The sequence below is a fragment of the Haliaeetus albicilla genome, chromosome 24 (assembly GCF_947461875.1).
Source record: "Haliaeetus albicilla chromosome 24, bHalAlb1.1, whole genome shotgun sequence".
NCBI classification, from domain to species: domain Eukaryota; kingdom Metazoa; phylum Chordata; class Aves; order Accipitriformes; family Accipitridae; genus Haliaeetus; species Haliaeetus albicilla.
This window is the reverse complement of record NC_091506.1, coordinates 14,003,103-14,023,290: the sequence shown is the minus strand read 5'-3', so window position 1 is coordinate 14,023,290 and position 20,188 is coordinate 14,003,103. Positions and strand designations below refer to the sequence as shown.

At 51.1% G+C, this 20,188-nt stretch overlaps 1 protein-coding gene across 1 annotated transcript; it reads left to right on the top strand.

The window, feature by feature from the left end:
• Nucleotides 1-10,497: 10,497 nt before the first annotated feature.
• Nucleotides 10,498-19,080, top strand: RPN1 (ribophorin I). The gene is made up of 10 exons (XM_069812190.1): nucleotides 10,498-10,762; nucleotides 11,726-11,790; nucleotides 13,363-13,669; nucleotides 14,161-14,370; nucleotides 15,343-15,535; nucleotides 15,865-15,964; nucleotides 16,235-16,373; nucleotides 16,574-16,693; nucleotides 17,176-17,421; nucleotides 18,470-19,080. The coding sequence occupies exons 1-10, from the start codon at nucleotides 10,538-10,540 to the stop codon at nucleotides 18,650-18,652; spliced, it is 1,788 nt and encodes a 595-aa protein (XP_069668291.1). The 5' UTR covers nucleotides 10,498-10,537; the 3' UTR covers nucleotides 18,653-19,080.
• Nucleotides 19,081-20,188: the final 1,108 nt, after the last annotated feature.

Genomic DNA, 20,188 nt, shown 5'->3' with positions numbered 1-20,188 from the left:
ACCAGTGCAGAAGCCTCAACCTATTTCATGCGCTCATCCCTCTAAACCAGGAGTAAGAATGTCTCCAGCTTTGATTTTCTTCCCTTTGTGACATCTAATCTCTATTTATTAATCTTCCTGATCCAATTAGAGACAATAAAACATTATAAGTCTTACACCATCTCTTTGCTTTTGTCCTTGGACAAAAAGGGACCCTCCCTTTTTCTTCTTAGTCCCTAAGATGGCAGAGTGAACAGGGATACAAAAACACCTGCTGGTTCCTGATTTTGGAATGGCCTGCAGAGAGGTCCAGGGAGGACATCACCTTAGCTGTAGTACCTACAAATCCTTGACATTAGCTGTGAACGTCTTGATATTCCCCACAGTGCCTAATGCATTCACCCTCTTCTGTGGACACACAGCTACCCCACCTCTGGCCATCTGTGACATTAAAAGCTTGGGGAGAGCCTGCTCGTTCCTCTGATACGTGTCCAGCATATTTCAGCTCTTTGGAGTCCTGCAGTCCCTCCTCCTCATCACTGGCCACAGCCCTGGGACCTTTCTTTGCCTCTGTGCCCAGAAAGATTTAGCATGAGCCCACAGTGGCTTTACTGCTCAATGAAAATTGACTGTCCAGAGATCCCTACACAAAGATGTCCTCTCTCAACTAGCTACGCAACACTTTCCTCTTGTCACCTTTAGCTTTCCAGACCAGCTTCCTCAAATTATCATTATAATGATCTAACTTACTAAAATAAAAAAAGGGGAACTACAATGCAGCAAATGCACAATATCTTGCTTTTGTACTCCGAGCTTTGTCATCCTTTGATTTATCCTGTCTAGAGCAGATTCACCCTGCTTCTGCTGGCATTTTGTTCATTAGAAATCTTATGCTATTGCATGACCACGTATACGTTTCCACTGGCAAGGGTACAGCGGTAGTCTTTTGCCTGCCCTCTTCTCTAATCCCTGCCTGCAGTACAAATACCACTCCGGTAATCTACTAATGCTTTCACCTTTGCAATCCTCAGCTGATTTCTAAGTCATACAGCAGCAACACATGAGAGCAAAAAGCTAGCTCTGGACAAGGCTTGATCACCAGATACCAACCATAGGAAGCAACTGCAGTCACGTTATCTCATGGCAGATCTCCAATCCGAGCTTCTGCTGAGGTGCAGAGGACATTGCATATAGTGCAAGGGATTACCAGTGTCTGTACTCACTGATAAAATGCAGCTGCTGGAGGTTGAACATCTTAAAAAAACAAAGCACTGATAAAGGGTCTAAATGCAGCCATTGAAGCCTGAGCCCCACACAGTGGGTGGGGGCCGAGCTGCAGTGCTGCAGCGCCTGATTCTGCCACCTACCCTCACACCAGGCACGGCAGACATGAGCACATAAAAGAAATGGCTTTGGACTCATTTGACAGCTTCCCCCCTGCTCAGTAGCAAGAGCCACAAAACTACTGCAGAGCTGCGATCTCTTTGATACTGGGAGGTGGCAATGCTCGCACCTTCCCTTAGATGCCAGCTCACTCCCTGGGGTGTGAAGGTCAAATCTCCCCCTTGCTCTGCCTTTGAGTCAGCCTCCTACAGAGACTATGGACAACATGCTGAGCACAGGGGACGTCCCCTTAGACAATTGCCTATGCTGGCCCTGGCAAGAACGGCAGGGAGAAACAACCACATGCTGCTGGCCATGGTGTAAGATGGGCACCACACAGCTTTGCACTTACGCATTTGGCACCACCGTAGTTACCTGGAGCCTGGACTGGTGGAAGCCAAAGCCCATGGAAAGTTCAAGTGTCACAAAGCAAAGGGGTGTTTTGATGGTCCAGACTTTGGGCTTGGGGGCAGAGAGACGCCTACATCCTACTTAGGACTGTAATCCCAAGAGCTGTCACACAAATAGTGACAATCACCTGAGTCCCCTGCAGGACTCCCAGCTGGTCTCTCCAGCTACAGAGGTTCTCCAACAACACCAATACCTTCCCACTTTTACAGCCGGTGCTAAATACCAGCTAATTAATTTTTTACAGCTGCGTTGGAGGTATGCCGGGTAATTTCATATGATTGTTCTCAGTACTCAAGTGGAGAAGATGATCCAGGGAGTGAAGTAACTTCCCTGAGGCCAGAGTGAGTCAGTTACTTTGTCAGATCTGGGTCCTTCTAAACACGGACATTTCTGAAAGGTTTTTTAAACCATAGGAATGGTATAAAAATAGGTACAGAGAGAGGTGCACACAGCCAGCACAGAACTGCACAGGCCTTTAGAGAACTGGCCTTTCTTCAGGAATCAAGGTTTTGTTAGAGCAGCGTGTTATCAAAGCAGCAGGTTCTACAAGCTGTTACTTACCAAGCTCTGAAGCCTTCACAGTGAAGGTCTGGTGTGCCTGAAACCCCTCAGCTCATGACACTAGTGGCTTTGAAGCCATGGGGACAGGCAGGACAGGCCAATGGCTGGCAGTGCCTGGAATGCTCTGCAGGACCCACAGGTTGCGTGCCACCGCTCCTCTCTGCACAGGGCATTGTGCGATGGGGTGGACCAGCCACGTGAGCTCTGCAACCAGGCGTTTTGTGGCAAAGGTGGCCATGTCATGCTGTTGTTGTACCCAGAATGTGTCATGGGACAGGAGCCTGGTGCCACGTGACCACTGCGAGCAGGACACTTTATAGGACAAGTGACTCGCACGTTGCTCCTTCCTTAGCAGTGAGTCAGTGCCAAAAGGTGTCCCAAAGACGGCACTCCATGGGTAGGAACCAAATTTGCTGCATGCATGCTCTCCAGGATCTGCAGGTCCATCCTGGATGTGCAGGGCCAGGGCTTGTCTGCAGAGACCCAGGGAGCTCTTCTGGGACCTTCCTTGGAAAGGACACGGACATGTCCCACAGCACAATTCCCTCCTCAAACGGCAGCCACCTCTCTGCAAGCACTGGGTGCTGCATATTAGCTTCAGATCTATCTGCCTCAATTCTTTCAAGTCACAGATTTTCGTAATCCCCTCTTGTCTGCTCTAAAAGAAGTAAATTCCGTATCAATGGCAACCACGAGAAGCCTGTATAATTTTGAGTGCATGTTTTCGAAGAGGGTGACAAAGATACTCAGCCTTGAAGGATAAGGGTGTGTGGGCAGTGAGGTTTGCTTTGCTTTTATCTTGGACAACACTTTTCAATGCCTGGTGCCTCAGCAGCTACATTTTTGACCCCAGGGAGTTATGACTCACTGTTTGCAAATCCCTGAGCCACCAAATTGAAGGTATGCCCCGCAAAGCACAATTGCCTAAAACTGAAATGGTTATAGGTGGGTGTTAAAGCTTCAATTACTCTGTTCTAGCGCTCAGGGCTGGCTCCATATCCCTGCCTGAATTTCTGGCAAATAGAAAACAGCGCCTTTTACATTGTTTAGATGAATAGGATCTCTCTGGGTTTGCCTTCTTCAGTGAAGTCCTGAGAGCAATCAGGTTACAAAAAATGTGTTATCCCATCTACAGCAGCACAACGCCAGCCTGAGGAACACCTGCTCTGCCCAATCTGCACTCCTGCCCTCTGCCAAATTGCTTCAGACACCAGGGCCACCCCAACATCAGAGCCGGGGCTGGCCTGCTGGAGTACAGGGCAGAGGCTAAGGCTGCCTTTTAGCTGCTTTCTGGGTGACCTGTGTGGGGCTACGTGCTCCACTGCCTGCCATCCTTTCTGCTGCAGTGGATCAGTTTGCAGAGCAATACCTACGACTTGGGGAAAAACAATGCAAACACCGTATCAGGCATTTCTTAGCAGGCAGGTAGGAAAGCTGTGTGTGAGGAGCCTGAGACCCGCCAGCAAAGAAAGGAATAAGAAAGAACGATCTTTTATCCTCAAGTTTCTTTATTTCCTCAATCATCAGTGTTTTTCTTATCAGGAAAGACTGATTGCATTCACTGCTGTAGACCAATGCTGTTCACAGAGGGTTAATGCTCCCTCTTTTTGGGTCACACATCAAACAGCCTGGGTGGGAAGGAATCACCATCAGCCATCTGGCAGGGCACGATGGGATTGTCTCTGGGGAAGGGGCCACTGCCAACCACCACATAACACACCCCCCCGAGGTCCATGAACAGCCAGACTTGGGTCAGAGGTTTTGATTCAGCCTGGCAGGGGCACAGGAGCTGCCTTTGCAGGAGAAATGTAAATCCCAGCTGGCACTTCACAGAGCATCATCCAGGGAAGTCCCTGCCAGCGGATTCCAAAATTTAGTAACCTGGTGAGAAATCTGCATTATCTCACAGCAAGCAGCGCTCAAACACAGAGCTCCTGGAGGAAGCAGAAGGCACAGCAAGAGCTGCCAATCTGCAAATGACCCCCTCTTGCTGCTGTTAGCAGGATCCTCAACTGCCCACTGTCTGTGGCAGATCCTGCAAAACTGAGGCTTTAAAATCCAGGTTTAAACTCTACGTGAACAATGGGCTTCCAAAATAAATACACCAGCAAGTGCTTTCCTCTCCAAAAACAAGCTGAGAAAGAGGAGTTGCTCCATGGACAGATGGAAACTCAGTGATCGTACTGAGAGGGGCCAATCACAACTCCTCACCGGGCTTCACTGACACTGAGGACAGGACCGTGGTCCTGGGACGGTACTGCTCTGAGGTGGGTCCCGGCACCACATTTGGAGGACCTTGAACAGTCAGAAGGCAAAATGCAATACCGCTTATCTGAGAGATCGGGCACTAAATCACACCGTGGTCCCGTGGCACCTGGGCACTGCATTACCGCACAGCCTTTCTCCTGTGGCACCTGGGCACTGCATTACTGCACAGCCTTTCTTTCACCGGGGGGAGATGTGTGCCACCACTCCCCGTCCTTCACCCCAGGGACAAACGCCACCTCCTGCACCAACCCCAGGAGATGCACGGAACACCCCAGAGCCTGGCGGATTGGCAATGACACCAGGGTGATGCAGGGAAACCTGCTGATCCCTGCAGCGGATCCCTGTGAGGTGCTCCGTTACCCCTACAAATTTGAGTGACTTTTGCCCATCACGAACAGCCAGGGGATGCACCTCATCGGGGGCTCCTGCCGGGGCCCTGCGGGAAGGGAACCGGGCCCTCCCTTTCATTAACCGTCATTACTAACGTGAGAGCTGCAGTGAACGGGGCGGTTAAGCCAGCAGCGGCAGGCGGGAGGCAGCAGCAGCCCGGCCGCCCCCGGGCAGGGCTTTCCCCCCGCGCCCGGCCATTGCCCCCCGACCGGCGGGCAGCCCCTGCGCCCCCGGCGTAGCGAACGCTATTCTCCAAGGGGCGGGGCTACGCTACCGCGCCAGAGCCGGCACCGCCCCCTCGGCGCTCCCCCGACTCGGGGGCGCCTGGGCGCCCCCTGGCGGCGGCGTGCGGACACGCGGGGACACTAGGGGGAGGGGGCGAGTGGGGGACACTGCGGGCCGGGGGGGGGGCATGGCAAGGTGGGGCTAGGCAAGGCTTTTTGCCACCCCCCCCCCCCCAGAGCTAAGAACTAGCTCCATCTCTCAGCCCAGGCGGGGCAGAAGTGGCAGCACAGCCGCATGGCCCGTCTGTTCCAGCACCGCTGCCTGCAGATACCAGCCAGGACCCCAGCACACCTGGCCCACTAGCATGGGTGCTCCTACCGTGGAGCATGCGGGTTTCCACCGGATGCTCTTCCGTGGCATTTGTCCCCGTATTTTTCTGCCAAACGCGGGTGCTGTTGCCTCCACCGCTGGCCCCGGGAGGTTGCAGCCCTGGGGCAAATGAGCAGTTTGCAGAGGTGTGATCCTGTGGCAGGCCCTGGCAGGAGGAGCCGAACGCAGCCCGTCTGCAGCACAAGGGTGCGATTCAGCTGCTGCCCCAGGAGCCAGCATCGCCCTGGCCTCATGGCTAGGACCCTCAGCCTCCTCCTCTGGAGCGTGGAAGGAGAGCAGCTTCCCTGCCCCCCTGGTTCTCTGTGAAAGGCAGCATTTGTCTTTTCAAACCAAGATTTGCACGCTGTCCTCCTTACGCCTCCTCTGGTTTTGCAGACACCAATCTGCCAAAGGCATTTTCAAGCTGCGGTGCGATGTGGGCAGGCCACTTAAGGGTGTTGGACCCAGGTCCTGTCTGCACTGGGAAGTACTTGAGTGCCGCCCCGATAACAGCCTAATTATCTGATACAATTAAACCAGCACTGTTCCCTCTACCCAAAATGTGCTCTGATCCTGTAACAAAATCCAGACCCACCCAAGGCGAAGCAGGTCACCCTGAGTGGGCAAGGTATCCATTCCTTGCTCAGGCTCTACATTTTAACCACACACATGTAGCAGATTTCTGCCATTAGCAGCCCACCAGTGCCTGTCTACGGCTATTTCAGTTATGTTTCTAATAAGCTTTAAAAACAGAGTTAAAAGTACTTTTTATACTGATGAAGTGTCCTCCTTGCTGCAATTTTTTCCTCCCTATCGCAACAATACCTGTCACACAGTGGTCTCACCCCCTTACAAGACTCAGAGATGCTCTCCCATTTTCTTCCAGCAGGTTTTCCTGTGTGCTTCCCAATGCTTTGCACAACTGCTGTGCACAGACAGTTTTCTCCATTAGTTTTTCTGAGTCTCATGGTCTAACGTGGGCATGAAAACAGATTTTTTTTTTAAACCCAGGAAGAAACTATTTTAAAGAAAGGTGACTATTGTAAGGGGTGCTACTGCAGATTCCTGAAATAACTTGAAGAAACCCCAGAGGAGCAGCCCCTGAGCACACAGTGCCCCATCAGCACTGTCTTTGTGCAAAGGCCGGACACGTTTCCAGGGCAGCCGAACAAAGCGCAGGAGCCGAGCCTCAACCAGCCCCCCTCCAGGCCCACCACTCCCATGGAAATCACAGGCGAACCCCAAGCAAGAGTCACGGTCTGTTTTGCTTGGCAGAGGCTTGGCTGAGTTGTGCTGACTAGTTGAAAAATGAGGTTGTAAAAATAACGAACTGGAAGACTTTTTTTTTGCCAGCTGCTTTTCAAGGGCCTTAGCAAGGCTGAGTAAACTGCCATCACTCAGCCAGGTTGTACCTGCACTTTCGTGGCTGGGAACTGCAAAACCTCACTCTGGATTGAATACAGAGAGAGAAGTGCCCTCTGCCTCCCACTGGCAGCCAGAAGGCTGCCTTGATTTTACACGGACAGGATTAAACACTGAAACACCAATAAAATCTGAAGCATGGAGTTTTTCCTTGGTCATCACGACAGCCACGTGCCTGTGTTTTTTTCAGGATCACTGTTAGATTTGTATTAAAATCCATAGGCTAAGGTGTTGCCAGGATGACTTCTGCTACACATGCACAGCCCTGTTTAGTATCTCCTGCCCCTGACCTGGGCTCCTCAGAGAGCAACACATTATATCATGGTCCCTGCATGTTCCTGGTGCAAGCTTCCCGCTGGTATGATGATCACACCAGGATAAATCCTGTTCCCTGCTGCTACAGGCTTCAGTGTGCTCCTGTGGTCACAGCCAACTCGCTCCTTCAGGAAAACAACTTCTTCTCCTTTCCTCCTTGAGAACAAACTGCTCTGACAGATGACACAGCTCTGAGTTTGGCATCAGCCCCGTAAAAACAGAAGAGCGTAGGGTTTTTCCTGGGGTGCAGTTCTGTCCATGGCTTATCCTGCCAGAGGTATTTATTAGACCGCTCTGGTCCCTCAGCCCTGGCAGACGGCTGGGCTGGCACCAGCTCCACTGCGGCTGCTCCCCTCCCACTGCTCGGTGTCCCTGAGGGTGACACGCTCTCTCCACAGCACTGTCACCGGGAGCTGGGGCATTATGCCAGTGCCTGGATAGCAGAGGGGTCTGGTAACCTCTTCCATGCCACTTCCTGACCCGCAGCTCCGTGGGACATTACTGCTGGAGGGGGGCATTCCTCACAAGGGGAGAATTAAGAAAAACCACAAACACATAAAGAGAGAAAAATAAGCAGCTCTGGACTCCTGGCTCTTGCTGCTGCTTGGCACCGGCTGCGGGTGGCCAGATCTGCAGGCAGGCACCACAGCCTGGGACGATGAGGAGGCAGCGGGCCTCCAGCGCTCCTCGCCTGCAAAAGCAGCCTCTCCTTGCTTGAACGTGGCCTGCAAGCTATCTGCAAGCTGTCCCAGCCACTCTAACCAGTGCACCCAGCCAGGGGCCTGCTGCCAGCTGTTAAGTGAACCCATGCACAAAGGAACAACAGCTTGGCACCGCTCAGTGCAAGCTTAAAGGTCTACACAACATGCAGGGCAGCAGCGAGAGGGGCCTGCAGAGCCAAACTCATCCTCGAAGCAAGCCTGAAAGCAACAGCTTTTCAACCCAAAGATAAATTTAGCCTACGTGGTAGGGCTTAAGTCTTGGAACAGATGCTGCACGGGCTCGGCATGACTCAATTATCACAATTAGAAATGGATCTGAACACGGGGTTAGCATATAACAGCCTGATTCAGAGCTCACCAGGGTCTGGGATGGGTCATATGTTGAAACTTTTGCGTTTGCCAGCAAGCTCAGATCCAGGCTCTGGGCTGAACCCATCAGAGAGCAACCTTTGGCCTGCGATGTAACGACGGAAGCCCAATTATCTCCAGACACAAGGGGAATGTGCACTTATTTCTTTCCTTCCCTTTGCCAGGAGAAATTGCCCTGAGGGAGAGGGGAAATAAAGGCTAGAGCTGTGCATGTTATTAAAGACGCAGCCTGGAGTTCATTTATTCCCTGTGACACAGAGGCCGGGGTTGAAGAAAGGACAGTGACAGCCACTCCTAGCAGAGGAACTTTCCACAGCAAAACCAACCCAGACAACTGGAGGGAGTCCCCAAATGCAGCACTGCTGGCCAGCCTTAAATTAGAGCCAGCTGTTTTGCTCAGCCCTCCATGATTTGTGGTTGTTTCTCCCTGAACCTGCTTACCCAGTTCCGGGGCCCCAAAACCCAGCTCTCTGGAGAAGAGGGCCAAGATAAACACGCTTTTCCTGGAGAGCAGATGGACCTGGAACATTTCCCTAGCTGGAAGCACGAGGCTGAGGAGGTGGACACCCGCCCCTGCGACCATCTCCTGCTGTGCTGCTGGAAGATAGCCCTGCTGTCACCCAAGACACGGTGACAAAACTACCCGCTTGTGCTAGGATATGCTAGCAGGGCCAGCTGCCAAATTCACGGGTCTGGTGCCTAAATAAATCAAAGGGAAATTGAAGTAATTTGCCAAGAAAACTTCCATAATAGGAATTGCGGTGGCAGCAAGGGGAGAAAGGGAAGGCCAGTTAAGGGGTGATACTGTTTTGAACATAGCACACCAGGAGACATCTCACTTTATTTAGCCTTTGCCAGGGGCTGTTTGACTCCAGATCCAACCTCACAACATTTAGGAAATCCCCTTCCGATACTTGGCAATCTCAGGCCAATTCAAAGAATTATTTCCGTGACTCATATTAGGATCTTAAAGAAAGGTCGAGTCCTGGATCACATTACACAAACATGAAAAGTCTGTTGTCCCACAGGGCTCACAGGCAAAAGCCCTGCTCCAGGAATCACGGCAGACAACATCCGTTCCTTGCTTTTATCTGCTTTAGATGTTTGAGAATAAAGTGTCAATCACCTCTTTCCCAGTCATGTGTTAAACCATCAAAATTTTCTCTTTGTAAGTTCAGGACTGGTTACTGTGTCTCGACTGACTGTAGCACTTCTTCTCTGGCATTGTTTAGCTGTCAATTATCAGTGGTTTTTTGCAGATTTGGATTCTGCTTAAAATCTACTTGTGTTAAAACCTCGCCTTCCAGAGCAACAGCGATCCAGGTGCCAGGCCAGCAAGACAAACTGTCCCAATTTGTGGCTCATTCATTCAGCAGCGTAATCAAAAGCATCGAACCCACATCTCTGTGCAATGCCCTGTGCTAAATCCCAGCGCCAAATCCCAGCACCACCCACGCTGACTGCCCTTCTCCCGTGCCATCCCACGCCAGACGCTACCACCAGGTTTTACGATTTTGGCCACTCGAAGCCGCTGCTGTCAGAGCCCTGGCAAGAGCCGGCTTTTGCTCAAAAAGAGGCGAAAACAGAGCTGCTTTGTGTGGTGGGTGGAGAGGAGACTGAAAAGCACGTGGATGCCCTGAGCGTCCCGGATTATTTGTTATAATCGCTTTTTGCTCCTTTTCAGGCCCCGCAGTGGTTTTCCACAGCAGGGCCGAGCAAAGCGCTGCCGCTACTCTGGCGCCTGGCCGGCCCCGAGGCCTGTCCAGGCCTGGCAGCTCAGCGGGGGCGCGGGCCCAGCCGCACCGCGGGAACGCCCGAGCTTGCCGGCCGGCCCTGGGCGCCGGAAAGCACCGGGGAAAGGAGCCGGCCGCCCGGGGCTGCGGGAGGCCGGAGCCGGTACCGGGGCTGCGGAGGGACCCGCCCCGCCGCAGCCGCGCCTCCAGCCCGGCCTTTCTCCTCAGGCACTCGCACGGCCGCCCTACCCCGCGCGCGGGGGGGGGCCTCAACGCCGCTTGGGCGCCGCCATTGTGAGCCTCCTCCCCCGCTGGGCGCCGCCATCTTGTGCCCACCCCGTACAGCGCGGGCGCCGCCATCTTGTGCCCTCCCCGTGCGGCGTGTCGGCCATGGCGGGGTTGCTGTGCCGCCTGCTCCTCTGCCTGGCGGCCGCCGGGGCCGCCGCCGACCTGCTGCTGGAGGAAGCGCGGCGCTCCGTGGACCTCAGCACCCACCTGGCCAAGGTCTCGGCCGAGCTCAGCCTCGCCAATGCGGCGGGCGGCACCGCCGCCTCCGCCTTCCTGCTGGCGCTGGAGCCCGGCCTGGAGCCCCGCCTGGCCTACCTGGGCGTGCAGGTGAGCGCGGGCCGCGAGGGGCAGCGGGGGACGGCGCCCCGCTCCTCGGGGTGGGGGGAACCGCGGCACGGCCTCGGGCGCTACCCGGGCCCCGCCGCCCGCAGGGACACGTAGGCACAGCGCCGCGCTCCCGGCTCCCGCCGCCCCGCGGGCGCTGCCGGCTGTTGCCGTCGGCACGGGCTCCGTGGCGGTCGGGGAGAGGCTTCCTCGGCCAGCGCCGGCCGGTGACTCGGGTGCCGCCGGCCGCTGGCCGTCCTGCCCCTTCAGCTGCCTTGTGAACAATGAAGCTAAGGGTTTCTCTCGTTATACGGAAAAAAGTGGGGGTGTGAGCGGCTGTGGCCGTGTAAGGTCTGGGAAGCGATGAGGAAGGCGAGACAGCTGCTAATTAACGTCGTTACTGCTGTAACGTGAGCAGCCGCAGCCCCTCGGCTGGAGCAGTGCTTGCATCCCCAGCTAGCACAGGCCCCGGGACGGGGTCCAGCCTCTTGTCCCACGGGATGTACGTGCAAGAGGGTTCTTCTAATCCCAGAAGCATTTGCACTCATCTCGTTGCATGCTGGCTCACCCAGTCGGATTCCCGTGGCCTGCTCGCTCCCCTGCCACTGTAGAAAACATACAACAGAAATCACAGAAGCAGTTGACCGAGATTCTCATTTGCACAAGTTACAGCCACTGTGCTGGCTTGGGAACTGGGCTGAGGTGAACTTGAGAGAGTTACCAGAAGTCTCCAGTTATCTGTTCTTGCACACTGACCACACTGCAATTTGTGTTAATGAAAAACATTATAAAAGGGGGCTGCTTTTTTTTTTTTTTTTTTTTTTGTTAAATGAAGTAGTTATCTATCGGCTTGCATTTTCCGGGGCCATCCCCCTAAAAAGTGGATAGGGACTGTATGGAGTTTGCCCTGGACACGTTAAGTCTTCTACACAGCAGCATACTGATCAGTCTCTTGTTTTGGAACAGGTGAAGGGCGAGGAAGAGGAGGAGAACACCTTGGAAGTGAGAGAGACTAAAGTTAAGGGCAAAAGGTGAGTGTCACCCTCTAAGATCAGTACCTAGAGGTGTGCATGGGGGTTTTAGCATCGTCCTTACAGTGGAGCAGAAGTATTACCCCAGTCCCACGTACCTATAGATCGTAGAGTCTTTTGTTCCTGAAAAGATCCGCTCTGTAGTCAGGCTGCATCCTGAGGTGCTACAAAGCCAGGAAGCACAGTTCACACAAGCAGCCAAACCCAATTCCTGCAGCCCAAGAGGCCCCATTAGAAGTCACTCTCCTCCCTCAGAAGCTCTTTCCTTGCGAGATAGCACATGTGGTTTTAGATCTCTGCACTGAGCCCAGCACAAGCTGCACATACCTGCTTCTCACACCCACCCATGGCTGCCAGTGAGGGGAGAGCCCTATAAGGGGGAGAATCTCTCTGTTAAATCCAACTCAGCTGCCTTCACGGGGGGGTTCAGCTGTGCTTAGTCTCTTGTACTCAGTGCCTTAAGTAATGTCCTGTTACTTTATTAAGGGACTTCAGGTAAGAGAAGTATTATAGCTATGGTTGTGCTCTTACCCATTGCTCCATTTTGAGCTCTCAAATGATGGGCAGTTGTGATTACAGAAAGATTGCAAGTGCTCTTTGGCTGTGTCCCCAGAGCACTGCTCTTAATCTGTGATGTGGGGAGTACCACAGTGCGCGGATACTGTGGCCCAGCATGGGCTGTTGCCTGCTGCAGGGAGAGACGATGCTGTCTTTTGCGTGAGGCTCTGCGCTGCCAGGCTTGGGATATTGTGCATACACAGCAAGACTGAGCAGGCAGGTGCTTTCTGAGCCATGACAGCTGAGAAATAAAGGGTGCTTGTAAAGTGGGTCAGGAGCATGGTGCTGCTGGGTTTCAAGAGGACAGTAGCTGTGGAGTTAAGTTGCCAAGGTACACCATGGTTTCTGACATATCTGGAGGCCTCGTGATCCTGCTGTTGGGCCACCAGGCATGACTTGAAGTCCATTCACTTCTGTCATGACCTCGGTCCATCTGGTGCATCCTTACAGGTTTGGTGAAATCCCAATCCTTTCTGTAGAACCTCAGTCCAAAACTGTGCTCATTTTCTGGCTGTTCCTTAGTTTCACATCCTGTGGGCAAAAAGCTGAGAATGAACAGACTTTGTGGGAACAGGTGCTTAAAGTGTTTGTGATTTATTTTGTGGGCATTTGCACATGCTTCCTCTTATTCAGATCATTCTTGTCATCTGGAGAAGAGTGGAAAAACCCCTGCTGAAGCATGTTTTATAAATGCAGAACTAGGGAGGGGAGGGGAGTGTGTCACCATTCCCCTTCCAAAACAGGAGCCAGGTGTTTTTGTGAAGCAGAGACTGTAATTGTGCCTGGACATAGTTCACTCTGTGCTGCCTTCTGTCCTGCTTCCACAGTCCAGAGTAAGCACACCCTCTGGGACGAGACATCTGTACATCTTGGAGGAGCAAATAAAATACTGGCCCCAATTACACACGATATATGTGATATATGGGCTCTCATCCACAGGGAATGTTGTGGGAATTGGATCTGATTGCTGTCTCGGGATATCTCACACGATTTACCTGTTCTTCTCCCTTCCAGTGGAAAATTCTTCTCTGTGAAGCTGCCATCTCCTTTGGCACCAGGAGCCAAGGTCCGTGTATCTGTTGAAATGGTTTTCACACACGTCCTGCAGCCTTACCCCACCCACATCACCCAAAGCGAGAAGCAGTTTGTGGTCTTTGAAGGAAATCACTATTTCTACTCGCCATACTTCACCAAGACCCAAACAACCCGGGTAAAACTGGCCTCTAGGAACGTGGAGAGTTATACCAAGCTGGGCAACCCTTCCCGCACTGAAGACATGATTGAATATGGCCCCTTCAAGGACATTCCTCCATACAGCCAGGTAAATGTCTGTGCAAAGAGGTTGTGGCTTTGCAGAGAGCATCTTGCAAACATGTCACTTGCATCTCAGAGGCTGGAGAGTGGGAAGTGGAGGCCTTTGTGTAAGAATTGCCAGTCAAGCCTGAGCTAGCCTGTGTGCAGGCTAGGAATGTGTGCTCCAACAGGGTGCTCCTAATACAGACATGATTGCTGACTGCTGCTTGGTGTCCACAGGGCAAACCAAGCCAGTTTGTGTTGGTTCTGGCAGGTGTGTTATTTGCGCTGGGGAAGACTGCATCTCTAGCCCCCTCACCATTATAACTCAGCCAGATGTGCAGGGTGTCACCCATGAGTACACCCCAGGTAGCCAGTGCCCTGTGTGCCTGTGCAGTCAGCTTCACCTCTCTGCAGAGTCTGTTAGGCAGGTTTCTCTGTGGGACACAGAGACACATAATTGTGAGGGGAGGTTGTTCCTTACTTCAGGTCTAATAGTTTATCTTTTTTCCTTTTTAGGACACTCTGAAGGTGCACTATGAAAATAACAGTCCATTCCTGACCATCACCAGTATGACCCGAGTCATCGAGGTGTCTCACTGGGGGAACATTGCAGTTGAAGAGACGGTTGATTTAAAGCACACAGGAGCAGTGCTGAAAGGGCCTTTCTCCAGATATGACTACCAGAGACAGCCAGACAGCGGGATCTCTTCTGTCAAGTCTTTTAAGGTTGACATTTTGCATAATTTTTTTTTTTTTTTTTTTTTTTTTACTGTGGCTCCCTGCTTTTTTACATCCCCAGAGCAGGGAAAAAATACAGTTGTCCTTTTCTTTGGTAAGCATACCCAAGTAATGGAATATTAAAGCTCTGATCTATTTTCAGAGAAGGCTCATGCTAGATAGGAATAGCTTTTGGAGGTAGAATTAGGGGGTTATATGCTTTATTGCATCTGTTGGCCAAACAAACTGCATATACCAGGGCATGCAGTGTTTCTCCACGCTCCCACCCCTCCAGTCTTGGGGACCCTCTAAAACCCTTAATTGCTGTGCTGACAGCTCTGCTTTCCATTTTCCACTGCACAAGGGCCGTTCATTCTGTCCCCACCCTCTTATTTTCAGGGTTGCCTTCTCTGTCGTATCCTCATCAAGTTGAACAGTATTAATTGGAAACTCATCCATTCATTCCTTGTCCACAGAGCACTCAACAGGAGTTAAAGCTGTGGGTCTGCTAGCCAGATGTGAAAAGTATTATGTGTTTTCATCTGAACCAAAACCTTTCTCACTGCTTGAAGCCTCCAGGATTGATTGTTGTAATTCTCTAAGGTGGTGCAGCCAAACAGAAATCTCATTTTGCTGAGCGTAAAGCCAGCAAGCTCAGTGAGCTAGGGCAGCGGGCTGGAGTGAAAAGGGAATTGCTATCCTGGTGGGCATGATGAGATCCCTTGCTGTCTGGGATATTTGAAACTGGGCTGGAGAATGCACATTCATTTAGAGGCCAAGTGATTTCAGTGCTGGCAGCCACTTCTGTGGCTGATTGCTTATAATAGCACAATTTTACCACTCAGTGCAACTGAATGGCCATTTTGTCATCTCTCACGTGGGAGCGCAGTTTCTCGATGCTTAACAGCCATTATTGGTTTTGCCAGTTTCACTGGAAATAACTCCTCGCCAATGTACTGACTGTTGCTTCCCTTCATACAGACCATTCTCCCAGCTGCTGCTCAGGACGTCTATTACCGTGATGAAATTGGAAACATCTCCACCAGCCACCTCCTTGTCCTGGATGACTCTGTGGAGATGGAGATCCGTCCCCGCTTCCCACTTTTTGGGGGATGGAAAACCCATTACATCATTGGCTATAACCTGCCAAGCTATGAATACCTCTACAATCTCGGTGGGTGGCACAGGCGAAGGGAATAAGAAACCTTCGCTGTGTTTAAAGGTGGTTGCTATACAGTAAAGAATTCAAAGCTGCAGTACACTGCACCTTAGCAACAAGAGTTACTGGCTATTATTTCTAGAATATGCAAATCCACCTTCTTTTCTGTGCTTCCTTCAGTTTTTTGTAGACATCTGGTTAAAATATACTTGAGTGAGCTAGTGCCCCCTGGTGCACAATGTATCCATCCGAATTCTGCTCTTGCTTCTGTTAGGAGCTGAGCTTCAAGGTTGCCCCTTGTTCTTTGAGGAATTGTAGCCACCCTCTGGTCTGCACTCTCTTAGGTGATCAGTATGCCCTGAAAATGAGGTTTGTCGACCACGTGTTTGATGAGCAAGTTACGGACTCTCTGACTGTCAAGATCGTCCTGCCGGAAGGTGCCAAGTAAGTGTCATTATTCCTGGCTTGTTACTGCAGACAGTGCTGTGTTAGTGGCAATTCTCCAGCCTACTCTAATGGCCTGGGGACAGTGAAACAAAACCATGACGGTGCATGTGGAGGAGACCTTGGAACACAGCTTTGCTTTTTTTTAGAGTGTTGTTTAAACTGCATAATTGGCCTTGTGGCTAGAGGCCACAGTTGGCCAGCCAAGTCCTAGGTTACATCATCTCAAACACTGTAGAGTCATATGGGACTGTCTGGTTTTATCCACAGGAATATCCATGTGGACAGCCCCTATGAAATCAATCGTGCTTCAGACGAGCTTCACTACACATATCTAGACACTTTTGGACGTCCAGTTATTGTGGCGCACAAGAGCAACCTGGTGGAGCAGCACATCCAAGACATTGTGGTGAGTGTCGCCTCTGTGCGTGGTTTGTCTTAAGCAGTTGTGCCACCTCTGAATTCAGCAGCATGGTCAAAACACCCATATTGGGTTCCAGAAATAAATACTTGCTGGACTGCATGGCCAGTTCCGCTGCTGCCTGAGGAGAGGAGTTCTCCCCCATAGTAATATCGGTCACTGCTCAGTGTTTCAAACTTCTCTTCTAGGTTCATTATACCTTCAACAAAATCTTGATGCTGCAGGAGCCTCTGTTGGTGGTTGGAGCTTTTTACATCTTGTTCTTCACTGTGATAGTCTATGTGAGGCTGGATTTCTCCATCACTAAGGTGCTGTATGATGAAGAGCCCTGTGGGAGCATTAGTGGCTTACTCAGCTGATGGTTGGAGATTTTTCATACCAGTAATTCTCTGAATGTTCCTGCCAATTGGATATTTTACTAGATGCTTAAATGGTGTCCTGTTTTATGCTACCTGAGCATTGATACTTCTGCAGGATTTGAATTGGTATGCTAAGGCTAACCAGAGTTTTACCTTCTGGATAAAAAGGAATCCCCCTGAGAAGCAGGGATGTCCACAATTCTCTTTCTGCAATGTTTTCCCTTACTTTTTGTTAAGCTATTTGTTGGGCTAGATTGGGTGCTGAAAGGTGCTTGCCCTAGTCAGTACTTCTACCTAGTCAGTGAATTGCTGTCAGTTGACTTAATTGCAAAGGGAGCCGCTTGTGTAACAGTCCTGTGGCAGATTGCAAGTATGGCTTGATGCAAATCAAAGATATGACTGCTTTGATCTTCCCTTCTGTCCTCTTGCAGGATCCAGCTGCTGAGGCTAGGATGAAGGTTGCCTGCATCACAGAGCAAGTGCTTACTCTGGTGAATAAGAGACTTGGGCTGTACCGTCACTTTGATGAAGCAGTGAATAAATACAAGCAGTCACGGGACATCTCCACCCTGAACAGCGGCAAAAAGGCTTTGGAGACAGAGCACAAGGCCCTGACAAATGAAATAGCCTCTCTGCAGTCTAAACTGAAGACAGAAGGTTCTGACTTATGTGATAAAGTAAGAAATTCTAATTAGTTTTTTTTTAAGCTCTCCCATTCTTGGCTCTATCAAGTATTCTAGGTGTGTTTTAATTTGGGGTTTAGTTTCTGCAGCCTGGATATTCCCCCCCGCGCCCCCAGAAAATGGCTTGATCCCTGCCAGGGGGTGTGAAGATCGGGTTCTTGTTTTTGCAGTAATCTTGGTTATGCAGCCCTGTTAGTGCTGCTGGTAAACAGCTGCTTGTGCTGTTTCTAAAACAGCCCTTGAACCAGCTGCATGAGTATAGATTAATGCTTTTGTAACACAATCCTGATGCATCTCATTGAGCTCATGGCAGCAACACTTAGGCAAAAATGGAAACTATCAACACATTATCAGTTCTGACTTTACTACTGACACCAGCCAAACCAAAATCTTCTCCCTCATCTCTTATTTTCTTGCACATGTGAATTTGGTGCTGACAGAATTTTGGTAACATGATGCTCCTTGGGGTATTTTGCTGTACCATGTTGAAAGCCATGGCACAGTGAGTACATGCCCACTCTCTGTTTCTTCCTCCACTACATTTCAACACTTACCTGGAACAGCCACTTAACCCCAAGTGAGGGACACTTTGGTCTCTGAGGTCCATTCAACCAACAGCCACCTTGCTTAATCTGTTACTGACTCAAAGAGTAGCTCTGTCATTGCAGACTTGCTTCTCACACACCATTAACTGTAGGGACGCAGCTTCCAGCTGTCATAGTTGTGATTTAGCTTGAAGCCTTTAAAAATCTGTCATTAAACACTCTTTAACAGTCATTGCACCTGTCTCCTGCCAGTATGGCTCCTGGGTCCTTGGAGACCCTTTATCTGCACTGCTTAATTATCCATTCATGAGATATTCCTCATAATGTGATGCCAGAGAGAGGTGATGGCTCAGGAGGCAATATTCAGGGATTGGAGATGTTTCCACTTAGCACTGACTTCATCTTTTGCTCCAGCTTTACCATCTGTGCTATTCCAGCTTCACTGTAGGGATGGTTTTTGTCTCCTCTAATATTCCCTTTCTTTCTCACCCTGTAAGGTAAGTGAGATTCAGAAGCTTGACGGCCAAGTCAAGGAGCTCGTTCTGAAGTCCTCGGTTGAGGCTGAGCGGCTGGTAGCTGGCAAGCTCAAGAAGGACACATACATTGAGAATGAGAAGATGCATTCCAACAAGCGCCAGGACCTGGTCACCAAAATCGACAACATCCTTGATGCACTGTAACTCTCTGGTTTAGTGACCACATGAAGGGGAGAGTTATGAAGGGAGATGAGAAGCCTGGGAGTGGATACACTTTGAGCCAAAACTCCTTCCCAGCAAAATTAGGCGAAAAGTTGATGTGAAACGTCTGAAAGTACTTTTTTTTTTTTTTTTTTTTTTAGATTTTTCTATAGAGCTTGTCTGCTCAGCAACATGTGCTGTCCAAGGGACCATGACATCATGCTGTTTGGCTGGGTAACAGGGTTTCTTTACCAGAGGTGAGACTCAGCCAGGTTATAAAACAGTCTCCCACTTTCAGTTTTCCCTGTATAGATGTGCCCTGACTAAACGCACTCAAACAGCCAGTCTGAGCACAGACACGCTCATGGCAAATCCGAATGTTGCATCTCCAGAAAGAATAAAAGACACCTTTGTTCTACTTTGAAATAAAACCACCACTGCCTAGCCTTTATGTGTTGTGCCAGGGTGGGGGAGGCAGAGGTGCTGGTGCAGAGGGGCTGGGTGGCCCTATCCTGCCCATGGCCAAGCACTGTAGTTCCCTGGGGAGCAGAGTTCAGCCCTGACCACTCCTGCCTCCTGTCAGCTGTGTGCCTTGAAGGCAGAGCTCTGCCACTCCCAAGGCCCTGACCCAGGCAGGGGGGGAAGCCAAGCCCTTGTTCCCTAGGGATGTATATATACCTACACCCTTATGGGGAAAACAAACCACACAACATAACCCCGCTTGCTAACCTCTCACTGCGTGCTGCATGCTTTCCTGCTGCCTGTGACAACAGTCCCTGCATCCTTGTGCTCCCCAAGTAGGCCCTTACTCACTCCTGGATACCCTGGGCTGTGCATGCAATTCCCTGCTAATGTCAGTCTCCTAAGACTTTTGTTTTTTTTTCCTGTGCCTCTCTGCTTCAGTGTACTGCTAAACACCCCAGAGTTGGCTGTAGCACAGCAGTAAAGGTCTCCCCTACTGCATTTGCATGGCTTAGTTGTTTAGCAAAGTGGTTTGAGATCCTAATACAGAAAGAACCAGAAAAGAACAGAATGGGCTGTGTGGCCCTCTGGCTTCTTTCTTGCTGATGCCCTGCCCTGAGCTGCTGGTGGAGGCAACTGCCTGTGGGTGGCTGTTTCTGCAGGGCAGGGGTGGTTAAGTGGGGTGCAGCCGTTTCCATTGGGCATCAGCAGTCACCTGTGGGAAGCACTCCCAGCAGAAGAGCTGGAGGCTGCTTAAACTGGGCAAGAACATGGCTACACCACAGAGCGATCTGAGCCACCCCTGAGGATGCTAGTGCCAAAAGAGGCTGTGCTGCAGAGTGGAGGTGTGCCGCAGTACCTGTGCTGGCACCGTGTGAGGCTTGGGGCAAACATAGCCCCTGTGGCGCAGTGCTGCCTGCAAGCCCTGTGCCTGGACACACGTAAGCAGCTGGACACTTTCCAGCCCTTTGTGAGGCCACCCGCACTGCCTGTCCCTCCGTCCCAGGCCCGCGTAGCAAAGGTCTCTGCCCCTTACTAGCCTCTCTTATCTTGTATAGGAGTCGTCCTTATCCTCTC

Bases quoted from the DNA above. Each gene is read 5' to 3' on its own strand.
- RPN1 (XM_069812190.1), top strand. From the start codon at position 10,538: ATGGCGGGGTTGCTGTGCCGCCTGCTCCTCTGCCTGGCGGCCGCCGGG. The intron at 10,763-11,725 runs GTGAGCGCGGGC...GTTTTGGAACAG, and splicing joins TGGCCTACCTGGGCGTGCAG to GTGAAGGGCGAGGAAGAGGA. The intron at 11,791-13,362 runs GTGAGTGTCACC...TCTCCCTTCCAG, and splicing joins ACTAAAGTTAAGGGCAAAAG to TGGAAAATTCTTCTCTGTGA.